The sequence below is a fragment of the Grampus griseus genome (genome assembly GCF_964374135.1).
Source record: "Grampus griseus genome assembly, chromosome: 6".
NCBI lineage: Eukaryota > Metazoa > Chordata > Mammalia > Artiodactyla > Delphinidae > Grampus > Grampus griseus.
The window spans coordinates 89,445,643-89,459,854 of NC_139000.1; the positions used below are offsets into that span (position 1 = coordinate 89,445,643).

General features: G+C 38.7%; 2 protein-coding genes across 6 annotated transcripts in view; one reads left to right on the top strand and one right to left on the bottom strand.

Moving 5' to 3' along the window:
- The window catches only part of CENPP (centromere protein P), a gene marked incomplete at its 5' end in the record, with an annotated part of 225,545 nt that overhangs the window by 64,213 nt on the left and 147,120 nt on the right, over nt 1–14,212 (bottom strand). The window lies entirely within an intron of this gene.
- The window catches only part of ECM2 (extracellular matrix protein 2), a 36,647-nt gene that overhangs the window by 16,581 nt on the left and 5,854 nt on the right, over nt 1–14,212 (top strand). For 2 of the 4 annotated variants that reach the window (XM_082655936.1, XM_082655935.1), the window contains exons 4-8: nt 1,030–1,602; nt 3,866–3,981; nt 5,618–5,753; nt 11,156–11,313; nt 13,475–13,614. In XM_082655936.1, the coding sequence (XP_082512062.1) occupies nt 1,030–1,602; nt 3,866–3,981; nt 5,618–5,753; nt 11,156–11,313; nt 13,475–13,614 (1,123 nt within the window). The remainder of the gene's footprint in view (nt 1–1,029; nt 1,603–3,865; nt 3,982–5,617; nt 5,754–11,155; nt 11,314–13,474; nt 13,615–14,212) is intronic. The other 2 variants (XM_082655933.1, XM_082655934.1) reach the window with 2 other exon arrangements.

The following is a 14,212-nucleotide window of genomic DNA, read 5'->3' on the forward strand; positions in this document are numbered from 1 at the left end:
GCATGTTCTGTCAGAGATGTGAAAAAAATAACTCACAGACTTTATAATACATACTGACTTGAAATCTCAAGTAATTCCTTCACATAATTATATTTTGAGTTCTTTTTTGGGGGTGATTTATGTATGGCATTAAATAAAATCATAGAAATGATTAAGTAAATTTTTATATTTTGATGAAAGAAAATCTATGTACTGAGCTCACTTTTCCCTAAAACTCTTCATTCAGAGGGTGAGTCTAAAATCCGGTCTTTGTCAAGTCTTCCCCACTTTCTGCCAAAGATAATAACAGCTAAATACAAATGTAGATAAACTTTCTACTATTATATATTATGCTATCATCATCATGGAATAATAAAAAGTACTCTTGTGCATATGTCTAGGTTAAAGAAACATCATCTAAATCCAGGACATCTTCTATAGGTCTCAAGAAGTAAAAATAATTTAAGTACAGAGTCTGGGAGGAAAACAGAAGAGAATTTTCTATAACTCTAAATTTCAGAGGATGCTTTTAGGCCCATGGAGCTGAAAGAAAATCAGACAGATATAATAAATCTATAAATAAAAGCCAATTTCACTACCATAAACAAGTAAAAGGTACATCTCTTTCACTTTTTTATGTCTGACAGTGTACAAATTCTTACATTATCAATAAGCCCAATTAACTGAACAGTATCTACTATAAAGTTATCACATCTGATTATATTACAATCTCACAATAGGACTGCTTATGGTAAGCAATATATGGTAATATTATTCCCTCTTTAGTCACCAGATAGCATGATACTTTAGTAAAAATAAGTATTAAGGCTCACAAGGAAAAACAAGAATTGCCTATAAAGTCTTACAAAACAGAAATAAAGTTTATTTATTTCTATTAAAACTTCAAACAAAAATTTCAAGATACATTTCACATTTAAACTGCACTCATATACCTACAGGGAATGTTATTTACTAACCTAATTTTCACTATGCTTTTTCCTTTCATTAATACCACAACTTGCCCCTGCTGTCTTCTCCTTATGTGGTCAGTAGCCTCCTATTTGCTACTCAGTAGTATAGCATTAAATGACAGAACTGAATTTTCTGGTGATTCTTCAGAACAAAGAGAACCTACCAGTTTACTTCATAAGCAACAGCCGTCTCCTTGGGTGGAAATGCATCAAGCACTGAGAAAAGAGGAACTTCAATTTGAGGAGGAAGAAGAAATTAAACAAGATGAAGATAGGGAGCAAAAGGAAAAGATCCCTAGACCTGGAGATTGGGGGAGACCTCCCAATGAGCGACAGAGCAGAGAAGGGGGAGAGCAGAGACCTGGAGAGAAGGGGAGGCAGGCCCATCAACACAGAAACCCAGCAAGGGAGAATGAGAATGAGGATGAGGACGAGGATGAGGACGAGGACGAGGACGAGGATGACGATGACGCCGTCAGAGGAGATATGTTCAGGATGCCCTCTCAACTCCCAATCCCAGCTACCCCCAGGGGCATACCACCTCTGCCAAGCAGGTGCTCTCTGTCATACAAAACCATCTCCTGTATCAGTGCCGACCTCACACAAATACCACCGCTAACAGCACCAGAGATAACAAGTCTGGAGCTCATAGGTAAGAGATGTTGACGTTAAATTGATTTTGTGGTTAACTCCCATTGTCCTATGAATGTTATATTTTAATTTTATAATATAAGTTGACCCCAAACAGATTAATTTCACAATCTTCAAACATAAAAACTTTGCAGAAGAGATAGGTGTTTACTGCAGAATAGCACCATCAGGTATAAAGTAAATTCCTCCAAGTGAAACCATGATTTCCTATTGACTTTTTTCTAAAGCCAGGTTTAGAAGGTATAATTTATATATAGTAAAACATTATTAGCATGTTATTCTTTGAGGGTTTTTTTAAGATTTTTTTTTTTGATGTGGACCATTTTTAAAGTCTTTATTGAATTCGTTACAATATTGCTTCTGCTTTACGTTTTGTTTTTTTGGCCGCAAAGCATGTGGGATCTTAGCTCCCCAACCAGGGATCAAACCTGCAGCCCCTGCATTGGAAGGTGAAGTCTTAACCACTGGACGACCAGGGAAGTCCCTGTTATGCTTTGAGTTTTGACAAATGCTTACAGTCAATACCACAATCAAGATATAACATTTCCATCACCTCACCAAATTCTCTCATGTCCCTTCTTTCACCAGCCCTGATGTTTTCTGTCTCTAGAGTACCTTTTCTAGGATGTCATAGAAATGGAATCATACAGCATGTAGCCTTTTCAGCTGGACTTCTTTCATTTATCATAATGCTTCTGAGGGCTATGCAGGTTGTGGCGTTTATCAGTAGCTGGCTCCTCCTTACTTCTGAGAGGTGTTCTGTTGTTTGGACAGACCACAGGTCTCAGGTGAAGAACATCTGGATTATTTCCAGCTTGGGGCAATTATGCATACAGTTGCTATAAACATCCACATATGGATGTTTGTGCCGACCTAAGTTTTCTTTTTCCTAGGGTATATACCCAGGAGTGGGATTGCCGAGTGCTACAGTAAAAGCATGTTTAACTTTATAAGAAACTGCCAAACAGTTCCTTAAAATGGCTGTGACACTCCTTCCAGCAATATCAGAAAGTTCCTGTTGTTTCCCCCCCTTGTTTTAGCCATTGTGGTAGGCATGGAGTGGTCCAGACTTTTTGCCCACATTCTTATAGGGCCAGGAAGAGCTCTGAGTGGAGGAATGGCAGGAGAGATACGTGTGTGAGGCTGGCTGGTAGGGAGACTGGGACAGTGAATGAGTCTTGGCAATAAGGCCCATGCTGGGGATAGCTCTGAAGATGCAGGGGTGAGAGAATCTGAGTGGGGTTTCAGATGTGTCTTGGGGGAAGTAACAGAAATAAACTACCACAGAAATAATAAATGATCGTATAAATAAATACTCAATGGTCACAGCGTGACCCCTTTAATCAGGATAGCCAATCTGCAATAGGACATTTCTGGTGTTATGGCCTTCCTGATACCATGTTCACATGACCTCCTAAGGAATTCTTCTCATGCCCAGAGTGTCCTGCTCCAGCAATGCCCCCTCCTTCTGTAGCCTGCATGCCAGGTGTGCTCTGCCATTAAAACAAAACAAAACAAAACAAATTGTGAAAGTCTAAAGTCTTATGAAAGATGAATGACCTGTGCTCAGTCACAGTATCTTGGTTTTATAAGAAGGTCACCACATGATTTTTATAGTACTCACTATTTCTGATAAGCTCATTTTCTGGCTTTAAAAATCATTGACTACTGTACTTAATTAAATGTCAAACCAAAACCCCATAAATTAAAGCATGCAGGAACTTCTATAGATTGAAGTCACAGAATTATAACATAAGATCTGGAGGCAATCTGAGAGATTCTCCCCAAGCTTCTTACTTAGAGGAAACTGATGCTCAAAGAAGGCAAGTCACATGCCCAGGGTTTCACTGTAAAACACAGTATACTTCTGGTCCAGGGTCTAGGAAATGTCAATAGGGAAATACAAAGAACTATAAAAATCAGTCTCTATAGCACCTTCCATAAACACATCTTTGTTGTAAAATGCATAATGTTAACAGAATTGTCTACCAAACCACATTCTGGCTGTTTTAAAGCAGCTTCATCTAAAACATGATGTACTAGAGCATGACAAGTCCTTAGAGTGAAAATTTTGACCATATGAAATAGTCTAGTCCCAGTCTTGTTTTTTTCCCAAACACTCATTTTCTTATTTAATACATATTGTCCTTGCTATAAGTATTGCTTTTCCTCCAGATAAAGCTCTCTTTTGCTATCTATGCATGTGCATGTATACATGTATTTATAGGCACATAGGCCTAAAACACAATTGCTACGTGTCCTAGGCAATTCTATCACCTCCATTCCGGACGAAGCATTTAATGGATTACCGAATTTGGAAAGGCTTGATCTGAGCAGAAATAATATCACCTCTTCAGGCATAGGTCCAAAAGCATTCAAGGTAAATAACATGCTCTGACTTCTAACAATCCAGGTGGATGGCTTTTTCATGACTTGTACTGTCAGTGGGTGGAGATGGAGAAGGAAGGAAAAGTAAAATGTTTTACTGGAGTTTTCTCTGAAGAAAGTTTCTGATGTCCCTAAACTGTAGTCAAGTTTTATCTTGAATATAGTATATTGTTTTATAGGTTTCTAGCTGTTTTTCCTATGCTTTGTCCTTAAAGCACCCACAACAGCATGAATGACAAAACTAATGTTTTGAATTTATAGAGGAGTTTCTCCCTAAGTAGCAGAAAACATGTTGAAATATGGTCTCTTAGTACATGAGGTATTTCTGGGAAAAAAGGAGAGCTTATCTGGAAATTCTGTTAACATTTTCAGGCCAGCAATACAAAATTTCCTTATTTTGTGCTATCTGCAAAATCTGATAAAGGATACTTCAGCAGGAGGGGGTTCTAGAAAGACAAATGGGCTCAGATGAAAATTAACATGGGGATACGCTAGGGAAAGAGAAAAGCATAGAGTAAACCTTTGAAAGAATCAGATTTAAAATTTTTTTCTAAAAGGGAGAAAACAGAGTATCAAGGACTTTCAGAAAAACAAAGGCAGAAGAAAGGAGGGGTTTATGTGTGTAAACAAATACTCATAAATGTGTGCGCTTAAAGAAGCCCAAGTAAAACAAGTTACATGCCAGGAGGTCAAACTTTATCCCCTTGGGTGGTCTTCTGTCCACTCTTTGGACAAATCACTGGCCTCTTACAAGCTCAGTTCCTGGTTCTCATATAGATTCTGGAATGCAGACGAGAGAGCTCCAGACACTTGGTGTCCACGTTCATGTGAAAGACCTGGAGTCCTGCCTCATGCTAGTCGTCCTGATAGAACAACAGTTGGGACTTGTGCATTTCCTGTATTTGATCAAAAAAGAGGACACTGTAGGAAATTACCTTTTTCTTGTTTTGGGATTCTCTGTCCCATTTCCAAACTGCTGAAATTGACTCTGAGCACCACTGATGTAAATCATTCTGTAACTTTGGTAGTGTAGGTTAGTTTGGCTAACAAACAAATGTGGCTATGCACTCTCCAGACAGTCAAAACTGTTTGGGTACCATATAGAAACAGTTTGTTACATTTGTAGCATTTAATTTTGAAGAATTTCCACCATCGTTAGTGCTATTTTATGACTCTGTCTCTACTTAGTATAGATGGAAAACTGAGTTCACAAACACATTGAAAGGGTTCAAATTGCTGTCTTGTTAGCATCTATGACAGATTCAGATTATTGCATGTTTTAATTAACTTTGTGTCTACTGCTGAGAAGTTGAAAACCTAAGATCTAGGAAAATATGACTGGTCCAGTGGTGATAGGAGCGTTCTCTTGCTTTCTAAAGTCACCATAAAAATATGGGTGAGTGTGATGCAAAATCACCAAATGTAGTTTGCTGAAAATACCAGGGAATAAATGCTATTAACAGGACCAACATCTACATGGCAGGGAGAATATGGGGATTCTTGTCTAAGCCTGAGCAACTGAAGGTTTGTGAAACTTTAGTAACTACCACAAACTGACCATTAAATGACATATATGACTGTACATCTGTGACAAGATAAAAAAGTAATTTTGAGATTTGCCTTTTAAGCTTCTAAAGAAGTTAATGCGCCTGAATATGGATGGAAACAATTTGGTAGCGATTCCTTCAGAACTACCATCTACATTAGAAGAACTTAAAATCAATGAGAACAATCTTCAGGTTATTGATGAAGAAAGTTTATCAGGTATTTAACATTTGACTTTATGATATGTGTCCATATAACCTTTCTTCTGTAGTTGTGTGGAAATTTTATTTGCAATATTGCTAAATGAATAGCTAGTAAAATTTTTTTAGGTCACGTTACCATTTTAAGTTGATAAAATTTATTTTAACTATTGACTGGTGAAACTTAAAAAAATGTATTTTAAACTCCCCGTTGTCTTAAAAATGCATTTTATAAATAAACTTTCACTGATTTCAGGTTTTCATCATTCACAATACAATAACTAAATTACAAATCCATAATATCCTAAGAGTTACACTAACATTCCCCACACAGCCAGGTGTTCTGGTGCTGTGTTTGTACCGATGTTCTTGGTATCAGTGGTGATAACACAGTATCATGGCTTGTTGAACGGGTCTCCTTAGATGCACAATACACCCCATACACAACTCCCACTGTCTCTGAACATTTTGCTATTTTTAACTTGACATGTTTTGGCAAATGAGAATTATGCATAAAATATAAGTAAATGAGCAACTATGTGAGGCTGAGGGGTAATCCTACAAACAAAGTACATAAACTTTAGCACATGCACTCTATATGGCAGTCACTTTGGCTTTGACAGTCTTGTTCCCTAGAGGGCTGCTCTGGCACTTGTCCATGAGACACATGCACCCCACAGGGCAAGACAAATGATGCCCATGGGTGTGTGGTTGCCACGACAGCCTGGCTTTCCCATGGATGGGTTTTAGTGAAGGTGCCCCACATTCTGTACATTTGATACAACTGGAATTTACTCTTAAGACTGTTTCTGGACTAGCTGGATAACTAAAGTTGTCATATTATGAACTCTGTATAAAAAAGGCAGTATTACATTTACCTTTTTGTGAATTCTAGCTATGTCTTTATATGCTTCTTTAAGACAAAAACTGCCTAATTTTTCTTTTTATCTTCCTAACAGTCTAGTGTAGTTCTTGAAGTATAGTGCTTAACATTTTTTATTTGATTTGAAATATATTTATTAGGTTAATGTTGATAACCAAGGCTTTAAAGGAATAAAACAATTCCATTATTTCCTTTCATTCCTCAAAAAACTTCATAAGGACAAAACACTTCTGGTGATGGGGAAAAAACAATAATGAGAACTGCCAAATCTGAGGATTACAGAGTTATGGAAATACTCTATTTCCAGATGGATTTCGGGGTACTTAACAAATAAAATTTGAAGGTCTTTTGTCATATGGAAAAGACATTAGAAAGTTCAATTTCTAACTGCTAGGTGAAACAGACCAAAGGAACACTTAATTTAGGACAAGTGTACTAATGGGTTATATGTGATCTACATGTGAGATGGTATTTCTAGCAGTGTTATCAAAATGACATGTTTTAAGTCCTTATTTGGAAGGTGCTCTCACACATTCCTACAACTGCTTCTCCACACGCACTTCCCCCTCGTGAAAAAATTTCCATATTCCCAGAGGGTTGACTGTGTTCCAGGGTGAACACTGGCCTCTTCCTTGATCCACCTCCCATCTCTACAGTCTGAGCACCTCACAGGCCTTGGCCCTGTGCAGGCGGCCAGTGAGGAGCCTCTGCACTGTCACCTTGTCCAGAGAGGCCCCTGTAGTGTGTGGCCCAAAGGCCTCTGTCTTTAGTCCCGTTCCAGTGCTGGTCCCTCAGGTACTGAGTTCTTAGTTCTGCTCTAATGCTGGCCCCTCAGGTACTGGGTTTTCTCTTGACTGCTGTAGCCACTGGGGCTCCTCAACTCCTGTGAGTCCCACTGCTGTGGATGGTCAGGTTGGCTGGCAGTGAGCAAGGCAAGCCCAAGCACAGGCCACTGCCAGTGCTGTGACACTGCTTTTCTGGGTGGAAGCCCCTGGCTTGACCATCAGTGGTCTGTAGCACTTCTGTTAGCTCCCTCATGACCCTTCAGGTTTTATATATATAGTTCCAGAGAAGTGGGGAAGCAGGGCACTCCAGGGAGAGAAGCAGTATGTACAAAAGTGTGAAGAAACAAAACAATTTGGATGCTATGGGAAATCCAGTTTCATGGATCTTGGATGCAGTGTGTGATGGGGAGTGAAGAACAAAAGATGATGTGAAAAGGTAGGAAGGAACCACACAACAGACAGCTCTGCACATGCTATGCCAAGGTGCTGGGAGTTCATCCAGAATGCACTGAGAGATGTGCATACCCACTATAGAGAAAAGGAAGGTCTTAAAATTGAAGGGAAGGTGAAAAAATAGAAGGGAGGGATAGCAGGAGAAAACTGGACATGCTAAAAAATGTTCCTGTCTTCATTAATGTTAAAAACAAAACAAAACCCATGATCATGGTGTCCTTTCTAGCAATGATGGTGGTGTGGCTATCCAGTCAGAATATCTATGAGATCAAGTTTTCACACAAGTCTACCCATGTCTATAACCTGTTATGTAGCTCCCCGCCCACAATGGGAAGGACTTCCTACCAACTTCCTGCTAATAAATCCTCTTTCTGCCACAGTCTAACCTACAAGAACCTTCTCTACCTCCATCCTGTTGCCTGTTACATATAGGAACGTACATACTATCTATGTATATACAATATACACATAAGCCAGAGAATAACCGTAAAGTAATGTATAATATTAATTTACATTGTTGTGTTTTGTTTCTCTTTCTTGTGAGGTCATGTAATGACCACCAGTCTACTTCTATTATCTATTTTCCTCTGAAAACTTGTATTACATTCCAAAACCTCAACTATGTACTAGATAATTATGCTGGATTCTCAGTATCTGTAGTTGTGGAAATTAAAGAGTTTTGGTTATATGAGGAAATAGAATCACTTATCATAATTTACTAGTTGGCCTCCATAATTCCTCTCTGTCCTTCAGCTGATGTTAAAAACACCAGCAGATTAATATTTTGTCATGCTGTTCCCTATCCAGAGGCTGCTTGTTGCCTAGAGAAGGAAAGTCAGACCTTATTTTCTGGTGCACAAAGGCCCTGCACAGCCCACCTCTGCCCTCTCAACAACCTTCATCCCCTCTTGCATATGGCCCACTCCAGGGCTGGTCTCTTTCCTACTCCTGAGCACACCCATGTGGGTTCATGCTTCCATGAGTTCACCTGGCTGCCTCACCCTCCCATGTCTACCTACATCTTTCTGTCTTGAGAATCTAGCCCCACTCACACTTCCGTACCACTCAGGTATACACTGCCACCTCCTCCTTGTCATGTTCTAGAATCTATGATCTGTACTGCTGATGGTAGTATCTTTTGTTTATCCTTAGACTATGTTTTACTTCTCTGATATGCCTAAGAGTAGGATCTGAGTTGCACAGAGCATTTCAGTGCAGTATCCATGACTTGAGTTGAATATGAAAACATCCCCTATTCTGAAAATTTTGGCCACTGAACAAACTCCAAAGTTAAACCCTGAATGTCTGACTCAGATACCTCTGGGTATCTTCACTGCTGAGTTGTCCATTTTCCTTTAAGTTTCCAGTTGATTTGGTCATACCACTCCTGAGACCAGTAGAAACAATTTAGAAAAATCTTGTTTGTAAAAAGGCCTTTCTTGGTAGCTCAATCTGAATGTGTGGAGAATTTTTGATCATTCTCCTTTCAAAACGTCCATCTGGCTGCACTGTCTGCCAAGAGTGAACACTGTGATGGGAATTCACTGCTAAAATTCTCTTGTTCAGAGACTGAGGGTTTGCCAGGCAGAGAGTGCTCCTTCAGTGTCCTGGAAAAAGGAACCACTCATTGCATTACATTCCTCATACATCCTTGATTATGCTGCCATTTCATACCTGTCTGTCTTTGCAAATACTTCGAATGACCCTCTACAACCTTCTATTTCTCATCTGCCTGCGTTCCAAGTCACTGCTTGGCCATTGCTTCCTCTGTGGGGTGCCCTGGCCCCCCAACTCCCTCCTCTGGCTTCCGTTCCTTATACAAACTTTCCTTTCCATACTGTACATTCTTGACTTCCTTTGTCATAGATTAATTGACAATAAATGCATGGGTTTATTTCTGGGCTCTCTATTCTGTCCCATTGATCTATGGGTCTGTTTTTGTGCCAGTACCACACTGTTTCAATTACTGTAGGTTTGTACTATAGCTTGAAACCAGGGAGTGTGATATCTCCAGCTTTGTTCTTCTTTCTCAAGATTGTTTTGGCTATTTGGGGTCTTCTGCGTTTCCATACAAATTTTAGAATTATTTGTTCTAGTTCTGTGCAAAAGGGTATTTTGATAGGGATTGAACTGAATCTGTAGACTGCCTTAGGGAGTATGGTCATTTTAACAGTATTAATTCTTCCAGTCCATGTACAAGGTATATCTTTCCATTTGTTTGTGTTGCCTTCAATCAGTTTTTTTTCATGAATGTCTCTTGGTTTTCTGAGTACAGGTCTTTTATCTTCTTGTTTAGATTTATTCCTAGGTTTTTATTCTTTTTGATGGAAATGGGATTGTTTTCTTAATTTCTCTTTCTGATAGTTTGTTGTTAGTGTATAGAAACTCTACAGATTTCTGTATATTAATTTTGTATCCTGAAACTTTACTAAATTCATGTACTAGTTCAATAGTTTTTTGGTGGCAGTCTCTAGGATTTTCTGTATATAGTATCATGTTGCCTGTAGTGGCAATTTTACTTCTTCCTTTCCAACTTGGATTCCTTTCACTTCTTTTCCTTGTCTGATTGCTGTGGCTAGAAATTCCAACACAATGTTGAATAAAAGTGGTGAGTTTGGGCATCCCTGTTTTATTCCTGATCTTAGAGGAAATGCTTTCAGCTTTTCACCATTCAGTATGAAACTGGCTGTAGGTTTGTCTTATATGTTGAAGTATGTTCCCTCTATACCCACTTTGTTGAGAGTTTTTATCACAAATGGATGTTAAATTTTGTCAAAAAAGCTTTTTCTGCATCTATAATAAAAGATCATTTGACATTTATTCTTCAATTTGTTAATGTGGTGTATCACATTGATTTTTATTGTGGATATTAAACCATCCTTGCATCCCTGGGATAAATCCCACTTGATCTTTTGAATTTGGTTTGCCAATATTTTGTTGAGGTTTTTTGCATATACATTCTTCAGTGATATTTGCCTATATTTTTTTCTTTTTTTGTGTGTGTGGTGTTTTGGTTTTTGTATGAGGGTTACAAACTTTCATCATACAGCACAACAGTGATTTCTCTACAGGTCTGCCCCTCCTAGACCATGCATTCAGCATTGAGTCCTGGCTGATCTGAGCATTTGGGATTTGCAAAGTACTAGGGAAAAGGCTCTAAGGGGGCGGGGGACACAAATAAAGAAGCTACAACATCAGTCCTCCAAATAAACTGAACATTTCACATGATATTTTGAAAGCCTATAGAAATTACATGTTTTTTAGTTATCCTAATGTCCCAATAATTTTATTTTTTTATAGACTTAAATCAATTGGCCACCTTAGAATTGGAAGGAAACAGTCTCAGTGAAACTAATGTTAATTCTTTAGCTTTCAAACCTTTGAAGAGCCTATCCTACCTGCGTCTGGGAAGAAATAAATTTAGAATTATACCACAGGGTCTTCCTGCTTCTATTGAGGTACCAATATCTTACTTATAATATTTTATATTTTAAATACAGTACACTATGACAAAACAAACAATATATTTTAAAAGGTTATTGTGATGCATATTAAACTCAATAGTTTTGGTGCTATATACAGAATTTACTATAATCTGAGCACTGTTTTCAAACAATACAAAATTATGAGTCAAAATTATAACTACTAGTAGAAAATCTTGATAAAGTGAAAATTGGTTCTGCCGACGGCTCTTGGGGAGAGAACAGGGAGGATGAACTGAGTATTCAAACAGAAACTACAACTTGCAAAAAGTACCTTGACTTGCAAAACTGTCTCAAACTGGAACTGTGACATTCATCCCAGTCTGTTCCACCCAGAGTCCCACATGGACTAGCAGTGACCCTGTGAAGATGGACAAGATTTGCAGAGAAGGCTGCTGACTGTGCCAGCAGCACCCACCCCCACCCCCTTCCCACAGCTTACTAGTTCTAACTAGCTCCTATCAAGGGCCCAAGCACTGTCGTGTCTCCATCCCCTCTGGAGACACTCCCTGCTGCCCAAGTGTGTGGTCTCTCTTGCTACAACAAGGAACACACTTAACTAAGGGGGGACTCTGGGGGTCTTCCCTGCTGAGTGTACGCCCCAACTTCCTGCATTAAGAAAAGAGGCCTGGCAGATCCAGCTGACTCCTAGGCCACCTCCTCTGAGCTCTGTTTCTGCCGCATACACAATCAGACAGCAGGACGAAGCTTCCTACTGCTGTGGATGCAGTGAGCCAAGAGAGGGCCATTAATCTCAATATGATACTGCTGCTACCACAGCCACCATGCTTCCTCTTCCTACTTCCAGATTAAGATAGACCTTTAGAATTTACCAAAATTGTAAAGATTGAGGTTCTATAACCTGGCTTTACCTCAGAATCACTTGGATTCTAAAGAAATACAGATTCCTGGACCTATCCCAGACATGCTAAATCAGGTTCTTTGGAGAATGGGGTCAACAATTTATATTTAAAAAATTAAAATTTTAAATAGATAATGCATGCACACAGTAAAACACACACACAACACTTGAATAGTGCAAAAGAGCAATGTGTCTGTATTCCACCTCTGACCCTCTCATCCCTGGTTTCTCTTTTCAAAGACCCTCTTGCTAGCTTCTTGGGAGGTGCTGCCCATGCAAGTACATGTACTGTGAATCCTTCCAATGCATTGCTTCACAGCTGCAGTTTCAACGTATAAATGAGTGTGCTCTGATTTAGGTTGGAATTTAAACTTTAAAAAGCTCATGAGTGATTCTAACATACAATCAAGTTTAGGAACCACTGATCTAGTTCACCCCTAAATATATATGAAGGTAAAAGCAAAAAGCTAAAAATCACTTTACTCACTTCCAACAATACCAAAATTAAATGACAAAGAGGGGGAAATTACTACAACAGGAATAGAAAGTTGCTCTGAATATATATACCAATTGTACTTCTGAATTCCAACAAGATCCCTGAGTGAAAAATTCCTTGTAATGCCAAATGAATTTAACTTGAAGGCAGCTAGCTGTTGAAAACTTACTAATGGTTCTAGCAAACTTCACCCTGATGTTAAATGAAGGCTCTTAATTAACTGTTAATTAAAGTAATTATAATACAAACAAATCTAAAAAATGTGAGCCTAAAAAAATTACAGACAGCATGGACTGGTAGGAAGCAGGCTGACCTAAGCTGGGGCCAGCCAGCATGAGTTTCCTTCATGTATTAGCTGTGTAACCTTGCAAACATCTTGCCATCTCTCCAGGCCTGAGTTTCTCTACTGCTAAATGGTGATAATTTCTACTTATTTCCTACTTTCTAGGATCTTGAAGCCCAAATGAAATAATTTATGTGAATAAGTTTTGTAAATTAGAAAGCTTTATACAATTATTATGGTATGCTATATCATATATCATTTTATGGTTAAAAAATAATTAAATAAAATTCATTTATTCCATAACCATGACAGACAGTACATTTTATTTTACTAGTTAGAAAATCTGACAACTTAAAAATATAAACTCATTTTGAAGTGCTGCAAGACTCTTTAGCTAACACTAGTGACAACAGTCTATAACCTGATTTTAATTCTGTGAGATTGAATATATTTATCAACTAATATGAAAAAAATAAGTCTCTTCTCTTAATTATAGGAATTATACCTAGAAAATAACCAAATTGAAGAAATAACTGAAATTTCTTTTAATCATACCAGAAAGATCAATGTCATTGTACTACGTTATAATAAAATTGAAGAAAATAGAATTGCTTCTTTAGCCTGGATAAATCAAGAGTAAGTACATGCTACAATCTGACTTTCTTAGATGATTTCTTTCCTTTGCCATTATTAAACAGGGTATGAACATGGGCAAGTGAGGGAGGTGACAGCATTCTTTCTTAGTGAACCTCCCCCTACATAAAACTTGGCTATTTGCACAGACTTCAAACCACTCATGATATGACTGATGTTAGGATGGCCATGGTCACTGCTGCTGGGGACACCCTACAGTGTGCAAGTGCTAAGCCCAAGCAGTGTGACCTTAGGTCTGATCACTGTTCTGCTCTCTGCTGACCTCACAGGCAGTCATGAAGTTTAAGTGAGATAATCCCATAGTGAGGAAAGAAGCTGCCCTCCTCCCGCCTTCTCCCTCACCATTAGGTGGAAGCACCAGCATTCACTCTTCTATACCACACTGTCTTCACTCCTTCAAACTATTTCTCTATTTCAAGTGCTACAAAACAGACTAAAGAATGCCTGACCCAACAGCAGAAGCAAAAAGCAGAGCCCATCTTCCTGGAGAGGAATCAGTGGCCCCAGGCTGTAGCCTCAGTGAAGGGCAAAGTGTGGAGGCCTTGCTCATCAGGAAGGAGAGGATTAGCTACACAGGGAA